The sequence below is a fragment of the Brachionichthys hirsutus genome, chromosome 6, assembly GCF_040956055.1.
Source record: "Brachionichthys hirsutus isolate HB-005 chromosome 6, CSIRO-AGI_Bhir_v1, whole genome shotgun sequence".
Classification (NCBI taxonomy): Eukaryota; Metazoa; Chordata; class Actinopteri; order Lophiiformes; family Brachionichthyidae; genus Brachionichthys; species Brachionichthys hirsutus.
The window spans coordinates 7,315,744-7,339,668 of NC_090902.1; the positions used below are offsets into that span (position 1 = coordinate 7,315,744).

The 23,925-nt window shown below is 41.6% G+C and overlaps 1 protein-coding gene across 1 annotated transcript in view; it reads left to right on the plus strand.

Annotated features, from left to right (window-relative positions):
• Positions 1-23,925, plus strand: part of LOC137894616 (protein diaphanous homolog 1) — a 66,046-nt gene that overhangs the window by 9,120 nt on the left and 33,001 nt on the right. Inside the window, exons 5-17 of the mRNA XM_068740057.1 lie at positions 196-326; positions 878-961; positions 1,047-1,110; positions 1,431-1,570; positions 1,788-1,893; positions 2,092-2,202; positions 2,714-2,832; positions 3,711-3,827; positions 5,352-5,467; positions 7,355-7,419; positions 8,587-8,766; positions 11,368-11,901; positions 14,715-14,835. Of these exons, the coding sequence (XP_068596158.1) occupies positions 196-326; positions 878-961; positions 1,047-1,110; positions 1,431-1,570; positions 1,788-1,893; positions 2,092-2,202; positions 2,714-2,832; positions 3,711-3,827; positions 5,352-5,467; positions 7,355-7,419; positions 8,587-8,766; positions 11,368-11,901; positions 14,715-14,835 (1,888 nt within the window). The remainder of the gene's footprint in view (positions 1-195; positions 327-877; positions 962-1,046; positions 1,111-1,430; positions 1,571-1,787; positions 1,894-2,091; positions 2,203-2,713; positions 2,833-3,710; positions 3,828-5,351; positions 5,468-7,354; positions 7,420-8,586; positions 8,767-11,367; positions 11,902-14,714; positions 14,836-23,925) is intronic.

Sequence of the window (23,925 nt, forward strand, 5' to 3'; positions counted from 1 at the left end):
TTTACATGATAATTTATCCGATGCTACAGAAACATATCGCTGCGTCTTGTCTATGGTAAAGCTAGACTGAAATGTTCCAGATGATGGTGTTCATTCGTTTTCAAACGGGTGGTGAAAGGCTTTTCTTGCTACTTTTCCTACTAAATGTAGTAGTAGTCCTAGAAGTGCTTTAAATGTGTGTTTGTTGTTGTTTAGGGTCAAAACCAGAAGGAAAGCACCAAATCGGCCATGATGTATATCCAGGAGTTAAAGTCGGACTACAGAGACACACAGCTGCTGAGCTGTCTGGAATCTCTGCGAGTCTCACTTAATAACAATCCTGTCAGGTAAAATACACACATGCTTACATGCCCATGATGCACGCATATACAGTAGTACGAATGAAAATGAAGAATGCACATTTGGAATTATGTCAAGGTAACTGTCAATATGCCAGCCAAAGTCCAGACCATCACACCTACCGGTACTTTCTACGCTGATAGAGCTTCTTCTTTCCAAGTTTTCCAAACTCCCGCAGTACCAGAAAACACTTTCTCATATTTTGTCTATGCTGGTTCAGACACTGACCTGCCATAACATATTGGGGAGCCTGTGGTCTGCAGTTTCAGCTTCATGCAGTGCTATGAAAAAGCATTAGACCTGCTCTTAATGTATTTTATAAGATGCTTAATAAACACAGTTACTGGGCAAACATTTGATCCATGAGAGAGATATGAAAATACTCTGTGAAACAAAACTAAGGTTTTGGAGTCAGTCTGGGCCTGAGCTGCATTTAGATATGATGAGCGCAGTTAATGCTCAAAATCAAAAACCCTCCTGAGTGGCCTCACCATAGTAGTCCTGAGACCTTTTTCACACTGGTGATTTTTCACTTCAGCTGGGTGCAGAACTTTGGAGATGAGGGGCTGGCCCTATTGCTGAATCTGCTTAGAAGATTACAAGAGGACAAGGACGAATACCCGTAAGATCCTTAATCCATGTAGCATTGAATGTATACAGAAATACGTGTTTTCTAATGTTCTACGTTTTTCTCATCTTCCAACTAGATTGATGGGTGTTAAATGTCAACATGAGATAATTCGCTGTCTTAAAGCCTTTATGAACAACAAGGTAAAACAAATAGTTGTTGTTGTTTTTAACTCATCTCTAAGTATCTTATCCTTTCTCTAAAACTTGCCTGTAATTAATATGGTATTTAATGGAGTACTCTTTAAATTATTCTGTTATGAGAGGGGTTGTGAAAATGCGTTTGAGGGAAATACACTCTAGACACTATATTGTATTTTATGTTACATCCAGATAATATATTATTCAAAAAATTATTATTTTTGCCTAAGGCTTATTCATATTTTATTAATGCTGTCTTCTTTTTTTCAACATGCTGGGTACAAATGACACATCCCCCCCCCTCTTCCTTTCCCCCCCTTTAGTATGGCTTGAAATCCATGCTGGAATCCGATGAGGGAATTCCTCTCCTGGTCAGAGCTATCAACCCCAAGGTGCCTCATATGATGGTGGATGCAGTCAAGCTGCTCTCTGCCATCTCCATTTTGGAGCATCATGAGAACCTGTAAGCATGTGTGTAATATTGACACCTTGTAAAATAATTTTAAAACCACCACCCGCCATCTGACTGGACGAGCTGTGGTACAGGTATAATATGCTGAGTCAAGCAGTTAGTCTTCTGTATTGACATGAAAAACTATCAATCATTTTTAATAGTTTGGTTTAAAAAGAAGTGTTAAAGAATGCAACAAAAAGCAGTTTCATGATCCGTCTTTTTGCAGTCATGAGCGGGTTTTGGAGGCTATCACAGAAGAGGCAGAGAAACAGGACGCTGAGAGGTTTCAGCCGCTCCTTGCTGGAATGGACAGTCACAATATTGCTCTCAAGGTAACTGTGCATATTATATTTATATTTAAACCATACATTCCCATGTGGTTAGTTTGGGAAAAGACCCCCAACCCACTTGCATTACATAAATAAATGTGCTCTATACAATAGCATCATGGAAGACCGACTCCTAGTGTCTTCAATACATAAATTGTGAACTTGACTTTGCAATGTTCTTTTTTTTTTTTTTTTTTACAGGGCGGCTGTATGCAGCTGATCAATGCCTTGATCAGCCGCGGAGAGGAGTTGGATTTTAGGATCCATATTCGCTCTGAACTTTTAAGGTTGGGACTCAGAGAACAGCTGACGGTGCGTCCTCTGTCTTGAGCTTTTTTCAAAGTCACTCCAACAACACACATTTTCTGATGACTGAGTCTCACTTTTGATGCCTGAATCTCGATGACTGCCTCGACCTTGGCAGCTATTATATGAGGGGCCAGACACTTTTAAAAGTTATTACTTGAGACCCACACAACAAAAGTTGGTCTATCCATTCAGCATTATTTTTTGCAGTGTTTTGTTGGTGCTTTTCTGTCAAATCGATTCTGCTTATTTAGTTCAAATCAATGAAATCCTGTACCATGTTTTTACAGCTAGCTTAAATGGATAGATTCACACAGTAAAAAAAAAAACAAATGCACATGTGTAGATGGCGAGTCATGGATGTCCAGATTTCTTTTGAGGGAGGACCCCCCCCGACTTAACTTATCGCACATTATCCATGCTTCCTACACCCATGAAGCTGGCACTCGATTTTTTTCCCACTCTTCTTGTCCCCCATTGCCTTTTCATACCCATTATGCCATTATGGTCTCTGCAGGAGGTGCGGATGATAGAAAATGAAGAGCTGAGGGTCCAACTCACAGTGTTTGATGAGCAGGCTGAAGATGACTCTGAGGACCTCAAAGCACGTCTTGATGACATCCGCATTGAGATGGAATATCCTTTCACAAGACAACACTGTCCCTCTGAGGGTCTGCTTTTGACCTTGAAAGTCTCTATTCTTACTTATGATATAACTTCGCATACTTGTGTTTTGCCATTTACATCACTTTCCTACATTGGTGAGTGTAAAACAGGATTGACATTTATTTGACAAAGAATAATATGCAAGTTCCAGACAGTGTAGATTAATTATAAGTGTATTTCCCTTGCACTTTAATGAGACTGCTTCTAACGCAGCACATATGTCTCCTGGCCAGCCTGTCCATTTAAGACATTCAAAGACGGATGCAAATTTAATATTGTTGTTACTTAATATGCAAAATAAGCCCTGGGGTCAGAACTCCTCAAACATTCAAAGTCCATCTTTACCAATTTGCATCCCATCAACATTAGCTCATCTTCTGTAGTGCTGTAAAAAATCTAAAACATCCAACAAGCGGTAAATTCTGGCATTGGTTTAATGAAGTTCTTAATAGGTTATTGGATGAGACATTATATTGCATCTGTACTATATTTGTTTTTAAATATCAACTCAAAACCAATTTCAACTGCTAGAATTAGCATTGCTGCTTGAGACATGCAGTTCTGATTTCCAACACCAGGTGTCTCCCAGGGCCTCAAAACAATCTAAATCTGTTTTCCTTCTCTGAAATGACACATGTGCTGCCTGCAATCAATATGAGCCTGACATATCAAGATTACATCATACTGTCTCTAAATATCATAAATGGACTGAAGTTGTGGTTTTTGACTTGTGTGCCACTATATGTGTACAATCCATAAATGGCACTATCTAGGACTGATGGCTTAAGTGTTTGTATTAATTGTTTTGCTTCCATTTACTGCATTTATTGAGCCTTAATTGTTTTCACTGATGTGAGGGAAGTGTTTGAAATCCTTGTCAACACAGTGAAGGACTCCAAGGCCGAGGGTAACTTCCTGTCCCTGATGCAGCACCTACTCCTGATCCGTAATGATTATTTGGCCAGGTAACACACAACATAATATTCCTAATTATTAGATACATTGTCATGTATGGGTAGTAAAAACTAGAATAAACCCATTTTAGGATGCTTAGACACACAGTGGAAAATCGGCATGTAGAACAAGGCTTGATGATTAGATGAAACAAGGAGGGAGGCGGAGGAAATAGTTAACAATAAATTGAAAGTTGAGATAAATTACTAGGAAGATGTTGAGAGAATGAGGCACGGAATTAGAAGCGATTAATGACATGGTACCTGCTGTTTCTGTATTTTTTCATTTCCATTTTCAGTTTCAATCTCGAGTGAATATAGAGGCATGGGAATCGAGTAGAGTGGGCAAATGCATTCATAAACGGTCATAGTACCGGTACTTACATTTATGCATCGGAACAGTGTCTTAATAGCAATACACAACAAGGTGGGATGCTGTGCACAAAACGAACCGCTGTAGTAAGATACAATTGTGTTTCACAAGGTGGGAAACCACATCCTAACTGATCTCACACAATTGTTAGAATTAGCAGCACTTGATGTAGCAATGTACATGCATAACTCTCTAAAATATTTGGAATATGGTGGCACTGCAGTTTGAAATGGATTTGAAAATATATGGACCATCACTCTGAAGGTCAATGCATGCATGCACATCCAGGGTGCTGGAGCACCAGGTGTACATGTTGAGAATGATCAGCAAATTATCGCATTCTTTCTTTCTTTATATATATATATATATATATATATAATGTGTATTCGTCTTACAACATTTTCAGTGTCATCATTAGAAATTTCACGTGTGCTCAATGGTTTTGCAAGGTTTCACAAATACATCCAGTTTTCCAGACGGACACTAGATGTCTCTCTCGCTTCACGGATAAATTTGAGCTAAACTTTTAAAAAAAAAAAAAAGAAAAAAGAAAAGTGTTGTGCAGTATAGCGACTGAGTGGAATAAGTGTTAGACAAAGGCAGTGTCACTATGAGAGACAGGGGAGGGAGGAGGACTGAATAAATATTGAGTTTGTGACTCTGGCAGCATCTAATAGGGTCAGGGAATAAGACACATCCAAAATTGAGTGTCTGTGTGAAGCTGGCTTAATCAGACTGGACATACACCGAGACACGCTCGCGAACACAGTTGCACACAATCAGTCTTTGTGACAAGAAACTCAAACTGTCATGCTCGCACAGAAAGCCAATCTCCGTTGCAGACAACGTGACAAAGCCTGTGTGTTCACACATTTGTCTGCACAAATAGACCTGCTTGCTCCCACCGTCGGCTTACAGTGTGCCGATTCTTTTTTTTTTGGGTCATGCTGTCATAAAAAAACAGATTTGTCATAACTGTTATTGTGAACACAGCATGCAGAGTGTATTGTAGAAGATCAGTCAAATAGTTTTCCCCTCCAGCTCCATGTCTAAACTGTTCCATTTATTGCTACCCGCTCACCTTATCTTTCAACTGTCACCAATTTTCTTCCTGTCCCCTAATCTATTTCCCCGTAAACCTGTTCTCTACTTCCTTTCTGCAGGCCTCAGTACTACAAGCTGATAGATGAGTGCATTGCTCAGATCGTGCTTCACAGAAATGGAGCGGACCCTGACTTTAAGTGCCGTAACCTCAGCCTCCACATTGAAGGCTTGATTGGTGAGTTTGTCGACCAGAGCACACGCGTGGATCGGCTACCTTCTCACCCTTGACCTAACCTCTACAGATAATGGGCCTATATTCATGCGCCTTCACAGGCATTAATGAACACAAAGATCAGAAGTCAGTGTGGCGGTGTTGCGTTGAGTCCAACACTAAACAGCATGTTATTTTAAGCCAGTCCTACCCCAATCACCGACCCTTTGCTGTGCTACTGTCAATGAAATAAGCCAGCCATGTATGATTTAATGTTCACTCAGTCATGATGCACATTACTATGTCATCTAAAATGGTTGCCAAAAAGTGTAGTGGATTGCTAGTGCCACCAGGAGGAGGCAGAGAGAAGGCGTGTATCAGTGGACAGCAACTTTATTAAAAGGACAAAGGATCAGTCAGCCTAAATATTCCCAGGCACTGATTTTTCAATTAAATAGGTGCAGTGTCTTTTCTCTCCTCCATTGTTTGACCCCTGACACACATTATTTAGTGTCCTTATGAGCAACAAAACCGACTTTGATTTACTGTGCTGCTTTCTCCTTTTCGTGCTGACCGTAGAAGGATCTTGATCTCAATGGATACGGTGGTGGTATCGTATCCTTTGAGATGAGATGCTGCCGTCTCTTGAATAGAAGCGTGACCTTTACCTAAGGATGTGGTTGATATCCCTAAAGGTAGACTAGAATACAGCTAATGGCAGTGCAGGCCATGTCTCGAGAGTTCAATACTCCTTTATCGTAGGTCTACGTTCCTCACCACGGGAGGTTCTAATTGCACGGCTTCTAAATGTGTCCTGCCGTGAGCATGCACACACACACACACACACACACACGCTGGCTGGCCCCCTTTAAGGCTGCCAGAGTTATTATCGGTGGAAAGCAGCCCAATTCTGCCCTCCATGCATTATTTAGTGTTTTTCTTTGAACTCTGAAATTTAGCACAGTTTTTTTCCCCCCACATTCGCGTTCCCTTAGTGCTTTCTATTCAAAGTTTGTCCCATTTTGCCTAGCTACTGTGACAGAAGTTGCACATCCAATAACCGTGTAAGCTCTTAGACAAGTGTACATTCTGAAATCGTATGTGGGTTGGCATATTATTGTGAGGCTCTTTCATCTGGCAGTACATCCTTTTTTTCACAAATAGATTTTTTTGTTTTTCTCTCAGTTCCTCACTAGATTGAGATGAATTCTGCACAGTAACAAGTCCACCTTCCACTCACTAAATTCTTATTTCAACTGTGAAGGCTCAAACATAATCTCCTCTCAATCTGTATAATTCGGTTTCTATACGTTTTATGTAATTGCTTCATTTTCTTTTTTAGGTTTTTACAGCTCCACTATCTCTGCTATCTAGCTGTTTGATCCCTCTCCTGGGCATCATGATTAGCTGTCTTTGATCCAGTGGCTTTGTGGCATTCATCTTCATGTTAATTAGCTCTTTTATTGCACATGCTTGGCAAGCCCTTGGGCTCTAAACCACCTGTAGTCCCTGCAATTATTCTGTAAAAGCACCCAGTAGGTTAGTCTCTGTCCTTCTCACCCTGTCCTCTGCCAAGCAGAACCCCAGATCAGGAAATATTTCCTTTTTATTATATGGTCTTTTCTTTATTTTCTGTTGGAAAAAATCAGTGGTAAATTCAAGACTTTGAAACAAAGTTTTGTGTGATGGATGTACTTTGAAATAAATCTGTGCACTCCGACCTCTCTGGGTTTATGTTCTGGAGGTAATGATGTGTAGAAGCAGAACGCAACAGATAGCAGCCTGTTGTAGCAAGATGTATCCACCATCTTGTAGATCTTGACTTTGAGTTGTGTGATGTAGGAAACATAGGGAAATGGTCTATCCCTCATTCACCAGATTTTCTCCTATGCTTTCTCTGTTTGTCTACAGACAACATGGTAGACCAGACCAAGGTGGAGACTAGCCAGGCCAAGGCAAATGAGCTGGAGAAGAAGGTTAGTCCTGTGAAATCAGAAATAATATTTTAGATGCTTTATAATAACATACAAAGGCAGTTTGTGTTGTACACGTTGGTAATAAAACTGTATACAAAAGTCTGGCTGACAAATATGAATACAGGTACCTGACAGCCACCCTACAGACAATAACATGCTGGCAAAATAAAATGCACAAACGTTCACAGGAAAGGGTAAATGCCTTGCAGCGTGTCGCCACCATGATGTTTCTTTCAGAGTGACAGTAATTGCAAAGAGGTAGCTGGCTTTAATTTAGGTACACGTAATGACTCCCAATCTCTTATAGCTCATTAATTGAACATGTGCACATTCAAAAAGGCACACATGGATGCACTTGGATTAATTTTCAGTGACCGCACAGTCACACCATCGTGCTGGCTGTGCATGATGGGACACTGTTTGAGAAGAATTAGGAATGAGACTGTCGGCTCTTGCGGCAAGCGTAACGGATTTACTGTCTGCAGATTAAACAGCTGTGTGTGTGTGTCTCTGTGTTCATGCATTCATCTATTCAAATGCTCTTATCCTGTTTGTCAAGTGTCCCAAAAATCCCTGAAAACGTAACGTTAATTGAAATGGAAAGAAAAACATTTCTCTTCCCTTTACAGTTTAAAAAAATAAATGAATAAGAATAACACGAACTTTAGCTAGGAAGCCTTTTTTGGGTAAGTTTTGTCTTGTGGCTGGTATCAAATAGAAATTGTCAGTATATTCCTATAATTTAATGACATCATCACTAAAAGAGCAACCAGTAAAAATACCGGTTTCTCTTTTTCTTAATGCTATCGCAATGATTTGACTGTCGGAGCTGAACACCAATTAGCTGACACCTGTCTAGGGCAAGATATTTGTTTACAAGGTGTATTGTACATTTATTGTCAATACTTTAGGTAATAGCTGCACATGAACTGCTGAATCTTATCACACAAGCATAAGAACACCATTTTCATAGCGGTGGCACAGTATCTGCAGAGCCCTGCTACCAGTGGGACCAAATCTAAAATAAAACTGTTTACTGGCTTCAAGATTATGCCGGTTCAAATGCAACCGTAAACATAAATGCTAATTTTCCTAGCGGTTTTAGCACTTTTTAGGATAGTGTGAGGCCGTTTGTCCCAAGTTATAACCCCTTTACATGTATGTTAGCTGGATGCAGAGTTGACGGCACGCCACGAGTTGCAAGTGGAGGTGAAGAAACTGGAAGGTGACTACGAGCTCAAGCTGCAGAGCTTGAGCCAAGATAAGGATCGGATGGCCTCCTCTAAGCTGGAACAAGAAAAGGAGAACCAGGGACTACAACAACAGCTGGGCACTCTGCAGCAGCAGGTAAACTCTCGCTAGAACCTTCCTGTTCATGCGGGGCGTTTTTCTTTTTCTTTTCAAATGTGTCATGATATTAAGATTAGGGTTAGATTTGTATTATGTAAATTCATGTTTTATGCTTAAATACCCTGAGATGAAAGTGTAGATTGAAACCAGGATGATGCGTACAGAAATCTTTGTAACAAATTGATGACCTCAAACAGACTTGCCAACCTATTTCTGTTATTGCTTCATGGCTTTATCAATATTTATGTACGAGGGCTGTCTCCGGTTTTTAAATCCTTGGTGCGAAATTACCCACAAAGCTTCCCTCAATGCAAACCTACATCCAAAATGTCATACACACAGTCCATGTTCAAACAATGAAAGTGTTTGGAGTGAAGCAGCCATGCTTCTTCAGAGTATTCTCATTATTTCAGACATTAAAGGTTTCATTCTGTGTCTTCATAAATACACAATAATGAGCTCGTCAATGTGGTTTATAGTTACAGACAAAGGTAGAAGGACAATGAAATGCACCAAACACTGCTCACATGCAGTGTTGGGTGCATTTCATTGTCTGGATGCAGACTCTGGTGAATTTAGCGATAAGTAATCTGAGCCATTTTATTTAGCTCAAGCTTGCTGTTATTGTGACTGAATGAGGGAGGAAACCTGGAGGTGAGACTTCAGCCACTGCTGCTCACTGAACCGCATTTATGCACACGTGCTTGTTGATCCTGTTATGTGTATCCTTTATGTACGCAGGTTTTGAAACTGATTAAACTCCAACATTTTTTTTACCATATCTCACTCTTTAACAATGTTTTTTTTTTTTTTTTCACAGTCTTATCGGCTTCCTCCATGTAGAAAAAAACCCTAATTATTCCCATCCTGATTTGGATTGATTATCTCTGCAGTGGCTAAAACCTCAGAGCGTTGGGTATGCCCTAATAAGAACCAGAACATTAGGACAGAATCAATTAAGATTTAGTGAGATACTTGAATAATTTAACGTCTGGCAAACACACGCACAAAATAGAAACTTATTGTTGGTGCTGCAAAAGCAAAGTACTTGTCGTAGCTCGTAGAAATGAAATATCGCAGAACACATGCATGCCCACATGCATGCAGAAGCCCCCTGGCCTTAAATTGTTTAGCCAGCCACTAGCATGGTATGAAAAGAGCAGAAAGGCTTCAAACATATTGGGAGAAGGAACTGAACCATTTAGGAAACTCTGTAGAATCATAGAAAGTAGGATGATGTGAGCTTAAAAGACTGAAAATGGGAGAAGACAAAACAATAAAGGAAAAGATGGAGATGGGACAAACAGTCTATTTTTCAGGCCAAGATGCATGCACAGGGTGTTGTGTGTGTTTGCGTGTGAGTGCACGCTGCTGTGTATGTGCTAATCAGTGTACACTCCTCCTCCTCGGAAGGCAAACATGAGGTTTGTTTGGCTGTCAGTGTCCTGCTGCCACACCAGCTGGACTCTGCTTCACAGTGACATCCAAACTCACGAATGCACCAAGTGACCCAGAACAGTATGCCTCCACGCACGTATTCCCATCGCCACGGGAAGATGTGTGTGTGTGTGTGTGTGTGTGTTTCAGTAAGACAACTACACAACGTCCAATTTGAACTTTATTCAAAGAAGCTGATGCCAGCAGAGCCATCTTCTTAATACACACGCATGCACGCACGCACACACACACACACACACACACCCGTCAACAGCATCACCAGCCAGACCGTTAACAAGCGTCTCATACGAAGATGGCTCACTTTCTGTGTTTGAGGCACTGCCCATCGAAGATTTCCTCACATGTAGAGATTTCTCCCTGAAGCTGAGTGTGATGCTGCAGCCAACTCTTCATCTTTATCTGCTGCTTTACTAAAAAGCTCGCTTTGGAGCTCTTTCATCTATGTTTGGGTTTTTGCTAAAACAAAGCAGTTTGTCGTACGGCCTACACATACAGTCACACGCATATGTGCAGGCTAAGAACAGATTCAGTAAATAATAAACTGTTTCATTCCCATTCCAGCCCCCACCTTATGTGCAAGTCGTTATTGATTTTGAAAGAATTTATGTCACTTATGTAGAAGTATTACAGCCTTTATATTAAAAACACAGTTTCACTCTATCTTCCAACTAGGAAGTTTGTCCTTCTTTGAAATTTTTTCTTTTGGATCCCTTTGGGGACGTAATATTCCCGATATTTTTTACTTGACATGTTTGTTTGTCAGGGACCATACATTGCATCAATCAACATTACAACATGTGTAAGGTTTATGAAGCGATGCTTATAGGCTGAGCTAATTTGCATGCATCCTGGCATGCAATGTATGTTTTTTTTCTCAGTGTTTTGCACTCCTTTCTCTCCCAAAACTCAATCCTGCCCAGTCTTTAATCCCTTTCTGTGCTCTTTGTCTCAAGTATAATCATTCTCTTGGCATGGCTGTCCATTTGAAATGGTGGAAACTGGCAAAATTAGTCAAAATTAATATCAGTGAAAGGGAGTCTGTGAAGCGGTGCACAGTCTGAATTTATCAATGCCGTGATGTGTCCTGTTTTCCAAACATCGGGATGGACGGTGACTGAGTGTGTCCTCCCCTCCCTGCAGATTGAAAAGCTCTCTAAAGAGCTGGAAGAGGCCAAGAGCAAAGTCATCACAGTGACTGTTCCTGCATCAACACCAGGCATGCCCCCTCCACCTCCCGCCCCTCCCCTCCCTGGACAGCATGCAGGTGTGCCCCCTCCACCTCCACCTCCGCCTCCACCACTACCAGGCCAAACAGGCATGCCTGCTCCCCCTCCTCCTCCTCCCCCTCCTCCTTTACCAGGTCAAATGGGTGTGCCCCCTCCTCCTCCCCCACCTCCTTTACCAGGCATGCCTGGACCTCCACCACCTCCACCCCTCCCTGGCATGGCAGGACCTCCGCCACCCCCACCCTTACCTGGGATGGGACCACCACCTCCGCCACCACCACCTGGATTTCCTGGAATGCCACCTCCTCCTCCAGGCCCAGGCATGCCTCCACCCCCATCATCTGGCATGGGGGGCTGGGGTGCCCCAGCACCTCCATTGCCTTTTGGGCTCCAGGCTAAGAAGGACTATAAACCCGAGGTCCAGCTGAAGAGAGCCAACTGGAGCAAGGTCAGTCATAAGACACATTACCACTAGTTTTCAAAGAGAAACTTCAAAGTAATGAAGTATTTATTCATACAATGATTTAATATGAGAGAGACATTTATTAACAAAAATCATTATGGGCGGGCCGAGACATCTCACAAGATTGAGTTCACGAGATCGAGACTAGATTTAAACTAAATTTTAATTGCATAAAAAGTATTTTTCAAGATATGTTTTATTTTATTGAGCAGACTGCAACATTAACAATCAAACTGTAAAAATGCAACTGTTGACATGAAAAGGAGAGTAACTTTTGTTACAGCCTCATTTTTTAAATGCTTTTGCAATAACGGCAGAGGTGTTTTCTTGAAAGGAATGGATTAACAAAATAAAATGCTTTCTATTTAAAGTGCAAAACAAGTTTACGCAGGCATTGGTGGATAGCTGCTGACAAAATGTTCTTGAGTGCAAGCTAATCTTTAAGGGTCATGTTCTTTCTCAGAAATACAAGCATGTCCACATTCTTGCCCTTGATGGGGTTAGTGGGTATACAAAGGTGTTTGGCGATGTCTTTCGCCCTTTCTGAGGTGTTTTTGCAGGCGTCTTTAAGTTCAGGGTCTTATAATGGAAAGACGTTTGTCGAACTACCATAAATAAATGGGAAAATCGTATAAAATTTGAGAGCGATTTGGGTGTACAAATTGCTCTCAAATTTTAATGGGATCCGAGTTATACCAAGATCCGTCTTTCCATCTTATAATGGAAAGACGTTTGTCGAACTACCATAAATAAATGGGAAAATCGTATAAAATTTGAGAGCGATTTGGGTGTACAAATCGCTCTCAAATTTTAATGGGATCAGAGTTATACCAAGATCCATCTTTTTATTAATTAATTTATTTTGATCAAGATCCAACCAGTGACAGGAAAAATCCAGTTTTTTCCTGTAGTCCTGCAAACAAACAAACACCATGAAAAACATAACCTCCTTGGCGGAGGTAATTATAATCTGAATAATTCGTACTATATAGCATTGGAAATATTGAGCATTGTGCTAAACACGATGAGGGACGTATGAAGTGGAGCTTTAACAGTGCGAGCTGACCTAAAGTGACTCGCATTGCATACGTGTTTCTCATGAATATGTGTTTCATGTTCTTCTCCTCACTCTCATCTGTGATGGTTAAAACATCAAAACGGCCCTCTGTCTTTCTTTAGCCTAAAGCTACTGTTTAATGGCTTCAGCAGGCTTCATCAGCATTTAGTCTCTCTCCCTTGCTCTCTCTCTCTCTTTCTTACTCTCTCTCTCTCTCTCTCTCAGGCTGTTGAGCGTGTTTGACGAGGATGTCACAGAAATTGCTTTTTAATAAGCCTTCTTCTTTTAACTGTGGCACTAGAAGATAATTAAATTGCTGCTAGAAAGGACAGTATTCTTTTGTAATTTAAATTAACTTTTTTTTTTTTCTGGCTTGGTCTCATCCTCCTTTTTGCATGCTCTCTTGCATTCTTTTCTGCTCCTTCAGCTCATCCCCGTATCACATTTCCTTTCCGCTACACTGTGTCTTTTCTTTCTTTTGTGCCATCCCCGAGGCATTGTCTATAATGAAAGGACTGATATCCGTAAATTTACTACCACTGCTTTCTTCCTGTTTTTCTCTTTCAGTTTCTTCTTATTTCCCTTCCTGATTTTTCCCTTCACTTTCTGAGTGGCCTCGTTTTTCTAGAATGGGAGTCATCGCTCTCTACGTGTCTGTTGTTTACTTATTTTGTAAATGGTTCATCTGACCTGCGTCAAACTAGTTGCTGGTGGTCGAAAGAAGTACTGAGTCCAACCAAGGTGCGATATGAATGTAATGTGCCCAATATTAATAGATTCATAATGAACAGGTGAATGGTATTCTGTGCAGACATGGGGAATGGGACATATTGACATAAATTCCATAATTAATCAAAAAACTTGGATACTGAAAATAGCACTTATTCATCTTTTGTCTTACTGACTTAGAGAAAATTATTTAAAATGAAATGCAATTCTTTAGAAGAGAGATTCATTTCATTTTCTTTCCAATAATTGCATTTTGGACCTGAGTTTATGATTGTTTTTTATGTTTCCCAAAGTATTCTGGAAATCAGAAGAAGTGGTCAAAAACAATGAATTGGTTATGCCAAGAACTGGTTACTGCAAAAAGGTTGTCATTTTACACCTTCTTTAATGAAGATGAAACTGTTCAAGTCTGGCCCAAGGAAGAGCAAAGTCTGAAATTTTTGTCAACAAAACCACAAGCAGCAATAGCACGGGCCAATCAGAGGCCAACCTGAATAGGCATGTTCAGAACGGCCACTGCATTAGTCAAGTTAATGAAGAGAAAGCTGTGCTAAGACAAAGAGAAGGATGCAATGTCAATGACTAAGGCTGGGGAAAGAGAGAATAAGGGCATGACAAAAGTGGACCCCTCTGTTCCTTTGCCTTTGTGTGTGAAGCTCAAGGTGCTTTGTGTTAGAGACGGTGTGTGAAGATGAGAGAAAATGACTACTCATTTCTTTCTCCCCTTATCCTTCCTTCCGTCACCATTTTCTCTCCCCTCTACTATCATAACCCTGCCTCTTCCCTTCTCAGCCCTGCTGTTTTTTTTTTGTTTTAGTTTTTTAATGCTGGTGACTTCTTAACCTGCTCCTCATTGTGTGCCGGCTGCACAGATGACCAATTTTGGAATGCAGTTCAATCAATTTAATAAGATTGTTTTTTTTTTTCCAAGTCATACAATGCTTGTGTTTATTTCTTTTCCCTCTGTGTTTGTCTTCCTCTCACTGTTTATATTGCCATTTGCTTCTCTTAGGTCGGACCAGAGGACCTTTCTGAGAACAGTTTCTGGATTTCAGCAAAAGAGGAGCAATTTGAAAACAATGAGATCTTTGCCAAACTCACTTTAGCCTTCTCTTCACAAACCAAGAGTGAGTGTGTGGCTTGTGCCTTTTCACTGTTGCTTTGCTCATGTTTTGTTCCCAAGTAACGAGTATTGTCTCCTGTCTTCCCATCTGCTTGTCTACTGCCTCTCTCCTGTGCTGCTGCCATCAGCCACTAAAGGTAAGAACATCTCACGCACGTTTAGTTCTTCCTCGTCACATCTCCTGCAACCTTTCTCACCCATCCCTTCGTCTGCTTGGAGGACGCACTCTACATTTACATTATTCAGGAACGTTGTGTCGAAACGGCATCTCGCAAAAGTTCATGAATAATCCACCGACATCTGTGTGTGTTCACCTTTGGATGTGCCTGTAATTTGTGTAGAGACGGAACGCTCACCACCGAGTGAGATGGGAATTGTGCAGGGAGGAAGAGATGGACAAAGGGAGGGGGGGGTTGAGGGAGGGATAAGCAGAAGGTCACTAATGTCCTTTGACGAGCCACCTGCTGTCCTGGCACAAATCGCTGACACACAGGCGAATGCTAGCACACACACACGCACACACACACCTGTCCCCTCGTATCACCTTGTCCCCTCCTGCTCTAACTCCTCCATATTCATTCCATAAGCAGGACACCAGGAAATCAGACAGTGTGTCTGGATGTGCACATAATTCAATCTGACCTTCAAGTTTGGTTTCTGTACTCACACACGCACACGCACACACACACACTTGCTGTGTCATAAACAGAAGAGCTCCTGCACACATGGCTGATGCTAGCAGCTGATGCCAGTTAAATGTCAGCTGTCCCATCTGCATTCACCCGTACAAATCCTGATGCACACTTGTCACTTCTTGATGTGATCCGCCACTACCATCCTCTTGCCATGTACACCGATGCCTCTGCTTCTTATTGGCTGAGACAGCCGCCTGTTCAGGTTGATGTCTAATAACCTTTTCTGAGAGCCGACTATAAAGACACTGTGGCCTTTTCGTAGCCCCACACCTGTCTGAAGCTGAACCTCTGTCTGTCTGACGTGCTGTGTACGTCTAGAGTCAAGAGAGCAAGACGGACCATCACTCATTGTTTAATGTGTCGGTTTCCTTTGCATGTTTCTAATCTGTTGAATTTATCTTCGGAACTGGTATAGCATTGAGCTTTTAATCAATGCATGTCTGGTTACGCAGATGGACCCTTCCCATCCCTCCTCCTCTCGCTTAAACACACCACTCATGATCTAATACATTCCTGTTGACCTCCCTATCTTTTCCTATTCCTCACTTCTGAGAGCCTTGCTCCAGTCCCTCTCATCCTCCTGCTTTTCCTCTTGTACTTCCCATTCCTCCTCACCCAGCAAGTACAGGCCGACGCCACACTGAGCCAACACTGACCCTTCCTGACCCGTCTTCCTCCTCTTCATTATCTGCCCAGCAGCACAATAAGGTTTTCACACACACAAGCACTTGTACATACACCCACACACCACATCGAAGTATGGCGGGGGTTCTTCTATGCCCAGGGCAGGGTCAGGGGTGACCTCTGAGCTCTGGTGGAAGAGTAAAGAGCTGATGGTGGGAGATGCATCCTCTAGCTGTGCATTGCTGTATCTTTTTCTTTCAGTGCAGTTACTTTTATTTTTATTTTTTATATGTTGATCGCTCTCTCTCTCTCGTTCTCTCTCTCTCTCTCCCAACCTCTCCAATTCCCTTTATTTCAATGCATGATCTCGTCAGTTATTCTATATAACATGTCCTGACTGCAATCGGAGAAACATTTTGACCTATTTAGGATTTATTCCAGCGTCGCATTTGTTCCCTCAAGACATTTTACTGCTGTACAGTTTATTAAACTTTCCTTGCAAACAGCCATTATTGCTATGCAAAGGTTATGTGGGTGTAAATATATCCAATTTAACTACATCCACATACTTTAACTTGGAGACTTTATTCAAATATCAAAGTATTTTTCTTAATTCTCTGCTCTGTCAGAAACGCCGAAACTAAATTCATAGCGGGCACAAACTGTATTCCCTCATAAGCTCATATGTATAAGTTATGTTATCAATGTCTAGAGGAGAAAAATCACACATCAGCACATACTCGAGGAAAAAAAACAGCCTACCGTGAAACATGGCGGTGGCTTGATGGTGCTTTTAAGTTGCTTTGATTTCTCCGAAATTGGAAACCAGCAGGCAGCAGATAGTTAGATGAATTCCATCAAGTACAGGCAATCCAAGCAGCACACTAGCTGCAAATATGACCAAGCTGAAGCTTGGGCTTCAGTGGACATTCCTCAGGGACAATAATCCCAGACCTCAAAGTCCACCAAGGCTTGGTTTCAGAAAATTATGGTTGTCACAATCGCATGATTTACTTCCTCTAGTAGGATTTGAGGGCAGTCGCAGCATGTAAACCCAGAAATGTCACAGAACCGAAACCTTTGCCCATGAGGAATGAACTGAAGTTCTTCAGGAATGCCTCCAGAACCTGGTACCTGTTTATTCAACAGGTCAAAGCAGGCAAAATATTTTCTACATAGCTGTAGAAATACTGATTACAAAGGGTCTGCATGATTTAGAGACTGCTGTGATCAGGAGAAGCAGCATTCTGGATATAAAGGACTTGTACGTGTTGGCTATTTAACTGTTTGGGGATGGGATGGTTGTAATGCCAGTTAACCTAATGTGCAACGGGGGTCGAATTATTTTCCTTTCAAAACAACTTAATGTGTGTGCTTGTTCACCACTTTGTTTGGACGCCTTCAGTAAAATCACTTCAGTGAATTGACCTGCAGTTTTCTTTTTCCTGAGCCTACACTATCTCAACAGGATAAACATTTAAAATTAATCTGTTAACCTGGGAAATGCACTTATTATTCGGTTAATTGAAAGAAAATACATTTTCCTCACTGGCTCTTGAGGTTGAAGGTACCACGTACTGTATATGGGGGGTCCTTTGATCCCAATCGCCACTCTTTTGGAAAGAAATTGTGAGCATACATTCTTAATAGATAGCGTACTGAGTTTTGTTTTCCACTGGGTTTGAACTCATGAACTGTTGTATTATAAATCTGCTTAGCTTGGCCTAACAAAAACATATTTTACGATCTCCATCCATACAACAAGAATGTATTGTGAGTTTTATTTATTTCTAGAGATGTGCTGCTCGTATACTGCCACCTTCTTCCCGGGTCCGAGTCATTTGATTTTGTACCGATACCGAGGCCCGATCCGATACGTCTATAATACATTAAATACTTTGTTTTTCTTTCATTTATGTAATTCTATAGTGTATATTATACTGTATTGTAATACAGGACATGTTTGTCTATAGTTAGCCAATTATTAATTAATGGTAGGAGTGCAGTGCAGGGCTAGATTTCTTGCATTGTTGTTCTCACGTATGCTCTGAACTGTCCCTTTCTCACTTTTATTTTTTTAAATCTGTGGTTAATAGCAGGTGTTTTTGAATTCTGCACCTCATATAGCCCTATTAGCAAAAGAATGAGAGAGAAAGAGCATTACATGGCTCAAGCAGGGTGTGGGCTGGTAAAACAAAAAGAATGAGCTGAGGGAAAGGCTGGGCTAAGGGGAACAGTGGTCATTAATTTGATGCAGGAGATGAAAGGGCCTGTAGCATACATGTATTTGATTGTTTGTTGTTTTTTGTGTCCTCATAATGCGAGCATCATTTTCCTTTCCCGGTTCTCCAGGCTTTACAGCCGCCTTCTCTTTCCTGTGTTTCTGTTGTTTGTTGTCATGATGATCTCAGACGTTATTATTCTGTGATGCTTTTCACCAGTACGACTAAATCACGCCTATGGAAGCATAGGTTCCTAAAACTTTGGACAATTTGTCACAAATAAACTCAGGTTTGTTTGTCTGTATGCCATGTTCAAGAGAGTGGGTGGGATAGGGAGCTCAGCCACATTGACAAATCAAATATAACAACCCTTTTGATCTCCTTTCCTGTCTTTGCTTTTCATCCTCCTGTTTGTCTCTCGCTCTTCTTTGGCATGCCTCTTTCACTGCTCACCGTAATGAGGCATCATCAGGAAAATGCTTTGTCTGACTTGAGTTCGTGTGTGTGTGTGTGTGTGTGTGTGTGTGTGTGTGTGTGTGTGTGTCTGTGCAATGGCTTCAGGTTGGTTGTCCGACGATGTATTGAGGGGATTCTTCCTCTGGTTTTTTGCAAAATGATTAAAGATCTGCTGCAAAAATGTCTAAATGCTTGATACATTGCAACTGAAATTTAGTCATTTGGTCTTTCATGAAGTAGAGTTGATGGACAATGCATCATACTAAAAAATGGTACAGTTTAGTGTCTATTCAGATTCTGTGCCAGATGGGAATATTTACTGCTGCAGATGCGACGGGCCCGATAAATAACTTTCAGATTGTTGTCGAAAGTAACTGCATGTGAGAAATGGAACAGAACTAGTTTAACCAGATCCCTCGCTTTCTTCACCTCCATCTCCTCCTATCACTCCATCCCAGTTTCATAATCACCCCTGCAACCCAATTCTAGCTGTTTGTTTTCCACTGTTAGATCTCCCGCAGCCAATGAGCGTTTGTGAGTTTTGTGTGTTTATGTATAATTAGGCAGAGATTTGGATTTGAGTTTATGGCTAGTGTGCGTAGACTCAGGGCTGCAGTCTCCTGGGACTCCTCAGAATATATACTAATAGGGCACTTCACTGACTAAATGAGGAATGGGAATGCTGTATTAAGTCATAACGGTGTTTGTCTGTGCCTGTGTTGAATTGGTATTAGCTTTGAGAGGCCCGTGTGTGTGTGTGTGTGTAACACTTTTAAAGTTCTCTGTGTGTGCGCATGCTTGTACTTGTGTAGCCAACATGGAAAGCCTTGTTAATAAATCATGCCGTGTTCTGGCTTGGGCTGCAGAGAGTGGCAGGTTAATGTAAGGGTCACTAATGCTGTAGAAAGACTCAGAAAAAACATCCCATTTTTTTCCTGCATAGTCTTTCTTATTCACTGCATTCATGGATGCATCCATTTCTCTGCTTATATCTCTCATCCCTGTACTCTCTTGCCACCATTTTTCTCAAAAACAAATGACCTCGCAATTGGACAATTGCATACATCTGGCCAAAACTTCTAGTCTGTTTATGCATGCGTCACCAGAGGATGAAAAGGTTTCATGCGTATAGATTGTGTTTGGCATAATATGTTTATTTCTAACTATAACTCTGTAAGCCTTCAAACGTAGCAGTGCATTAGGTTGGCTTTGCTCACTCTCTAAGCCTCTGTGTGTGTTTGCAACGCAGCAACGGCAAGTGTTCCCTCATAAACCAGCTCTTTATGGTTGAGGAACAGCCGCAAAACGCCACTCATTCATCAAGCCTTATCAGGTTCAAACACATCTGTGTTTGCTCACATTTCCTCTTGCAGCAACAACTCGCTCGCGTGCACATGTAAGCGCTGCACACACTCAAACACACTTTTGTCCAGCTCTTTCTCTTTATTCCATTTTCTCCCTCTTTATATCACTCCCCTCTGCTTTACATGCAAATGAGCTGTGTACTCGTGCTGGAGCATTACCGCTGTGTGTGCCTAATCTTCCCGCTGCCTTGTCTCTCTCCTGAAGATTATCCTGTTTTTAAGCAGACCAACCGGTCCTCCGAGCAGCCAGTGTTCCAAGCTCTCATCGCAACACCATTAGCATTTAAATGTTCCCAGTGACAGCTGAGCACGGACAAAGATGGCGTGTGCATTTGTGTGTGTGTTTGTGTTTTAATTGCGGGATTGGCTGATGAGCTCAAACTTGTTATGGATGGTAAATATCCAGTGATTGGGATTCTATCTCTTTTCACTCAGGCCAAGAGGGAAAGAATGAGCAGGATGTGGGAATGGAGGGGCATATGTGTGCACTCCTACACGACTTTCACCCACTCCTCTTCCCTGGGTTGCCAATCTCAACGGAATACATATTTTTATTTGTTTTCTAGCCCTCCATTTTTCTTATAAACGCGTTTTCTGTGTGCATTTGTGTGTTTGCCTGCATTTGTGAATGTAGAGGGGCTTCCTTGTTGGTATAGATGGGCAAAAAAAAGGGTCATACTGAAGTTGTATTCATGCTTTTGAAGAACATTAATTTATTTTTCTGTTCCAGTTGAGTGTACTTCTAAATGTACCACACAAGAGCAATTTGTGGTGTATTGTTTTTAATATCAGAGGCCCCTGAAGGCAGTGACTTGTACATAATCCTGCTTAGACGCATACTCACATGGGAGACTTGGCCCACTTTGATGTCACTGATAGCATACATGGAAAATAGAGTTGCAAAAAGCAAATAACTTCAACGATGGCGTTTACGAGACAGGAGCATCGTCACCCATCCCTCTCCCTTCTCTTCCTCTTCATCTTCTCTCTCCTGATTTCCCCTTTCTCTCTTTTCTTATCGCTGCCTGATAAAGGGTTTCTCGTGAAAAGAGACTGAGTGAGGGATGGCGCTGGAAAAATGAAAGAAGACTGGGGAGGGGAGAAGCTGAAGCAAGTTGTAAAATGAGAAAAGGCATGATAGATTGCAGTATCACAGGCGTTTTAAACCATCCTTTAAAATCCAGAGCTCCTATCTCACTCTAATTGTTTAACAGTAGCCTTAAGCTGCTGCTGATGTGGTGTTAGCGAGCTCCTGACTTATTATGGTGCTGTTAGACTATCCCATTATGCTCGTCGCTCACACCATGTCTTCAGGGTTCTCACACAATCACATATTAAAACTATAAATTTCTCCCAAACTTTGCGCACACTTGTGCTAACTTTCTTAAGGCACACATTATCCTGTTTATCGTGCACCAACTTCGCTTTTGTTTGACCAGAGTGTGCTTGTGTTGTTGTTTTTTTTACATTATAACCCGTCTCGCTTTTATTGCTACTGGTATGACATGGCCCCTGGTAATATGGATAACCCAGTGGCATTTACACCAGAAAGCAATGGTATTTACAGAGCTTGGTGGACCGGGCATTGTTCCACTTTCTGACCTCAATCTGCTACCACCGAACATGTGACTGTGTGTAGACTGCAATAAATACAATTAAATCAGACTTGAATTCTTAGTTTCTGATTACAAAATGCTTTGTTTTTTTCGTGGTATTTGGTCAACAGCTAGTTCGTGTGTGTGTGTGTGTGTGTGTGTGTGTGTGTGTGTATGTGTGTCTCCATTACTCAGTATCTGCGTGTGTCATGTTCTGTGAGACGTGGGTTTTGCTTCAGCCTGCAGGCACCTTAATTTTTTACCACGCTGTGTGCTACACCACATTGCGCTTCGGGAAAGTGTATCTCCTCCTCCTCCCTCTCTTTTTACCCCCCCCCCCCATCCTGTTACTCTCCCACTACACGACCCCCCCAACACACAGTCACACAAACATGTCTAATCAAAGCAAGGAGCTTTCTAGATTAGCACGTGACAAAGCTCCCTAAAGACCTTCCCTCATTTCGACCATTTTGAGGTACTCTTTCTACCCCCCCCCCCCCCCCCCCAAGCCTTCTCCCTCCTAGTTTTGAATTTTTAACCTCCCCACTGAATAAGAAATGTGGTTGGCCTCTTGGGGTGAATAAAGTTGGAGGCAGGGCAAGTAATGAAGGAAAAGGAAAGAAGGGGGGAGAGCTGGAGGGAAAAGGTTGTCCCTAAACATGCTTTCACATTTATTCCCTAAAACCCCACTCTGTATGCTCAATAATGTATGGCCATTTCTCACTCCCCTTCCCCTTTCTCCCTGCTCTCATTCCCTTTTTTTTTCTCGTCATCTCCTTCATCTTAGTCTTGTCGGTTCCCCAAGCACTCATCAGTCCACCCGGCAGATTAACTGCAGTTGGAAACTGAGACTGTCAAAGCAGGTTGATGGGAGTTGGGCATCAGGGACTGAAAAGAGAAAAGAAACAGAAACAACAGATGAGTAATTCATCATTGTGTGAATGCTGGTACGGCTTAGTATGGATCTTATTTGGTGAACTTTGGAGTTGTATAATATCAAAAGGACCACAAGGCTTGACTTGGAATAAGATTTGATGTCTGAATGTACCCAATGCCTACAAAGTCACATTGCCAGCTACTCATTTTTCAGCTTGTTTTTGACCGTTGTCAGAGACAGTCATCCCTGGTTTACCCTAAATATTTGAAGTATCACGTTTAGTACGGTATGCACAGAGTGCTGTGAGAACCATTGGACTTTTCTTTTCCTGTTTAACTTGTACCAAACTATTAGATTGTTAGATCAGCAAAATGGCTATTGGTACCTAAACCACCAGTATAAAACAGTGGTAAGCCCTCATGACATTAATGCCTGGTTGTGCGGCCTTTTGCCGCAACAACTGCAATGCAACACTTCTAATAATTGCAGACCCTTTGCAGAGCTGTTTTAGTGCAGCCACAACGGAGGGATTATGAGCATGAACTGCTTTCTTCAGGTACTACGAAGCATCTCAATGCGGTTCATGTCTGGAGTTTTGTTCCTGTTTCGACAAGCAGAGTTGGTCACATTTATGTTGATGACTGCCTTGATGATGAAACAATTGTTTGTCTGTGAACCTTTGAGGTTGTAAATTTCAGAAATCCTTAATGTTGCTCAAGTTTAGCAGTGGCTTTCACCCTGCCTTTATTCAGCAGATGGCATTTTAGCTCGGCATCTTTCAAATAGAGGATTCATGAACACTGGCCTTTACTTGGATGAGAGACGCCTGCAGTTTCACGGACATTCTTTGGGTCTTTTGTGACTTCCTAAATAAACCTTCACTGTCCTTTTTTTTTCTTTTAAACTGTATTCTGCGTTGGCCACTTCTGAGGAGGTTCATGATTGTTCCAGTTATTCCCTATTCATAGATAATATCTCTCACTGTGGAGCTGTGGCATCCCAGAGCTTTTGGCCATGGCTTTGAAACCCTTGTCAAACTGATATATTTTAATCGCATTGCTCTTCTTATTTTCCACAGCTTATTTTGATTGTGGCATAATGTGCTACTGGTTAGACCTATACTAGTCAACTTCATTCTCCTAAAATGTTCATTTTCACATCCGAACTCTGGTCCGCCTAAAAACATGGGTCTGTGTTTGCTTGCAATTGAACCCTAGTTCAGTTCGTATGCAGTGTGAAAGAGGAAATTAACTCTCTGCCTAGTGTG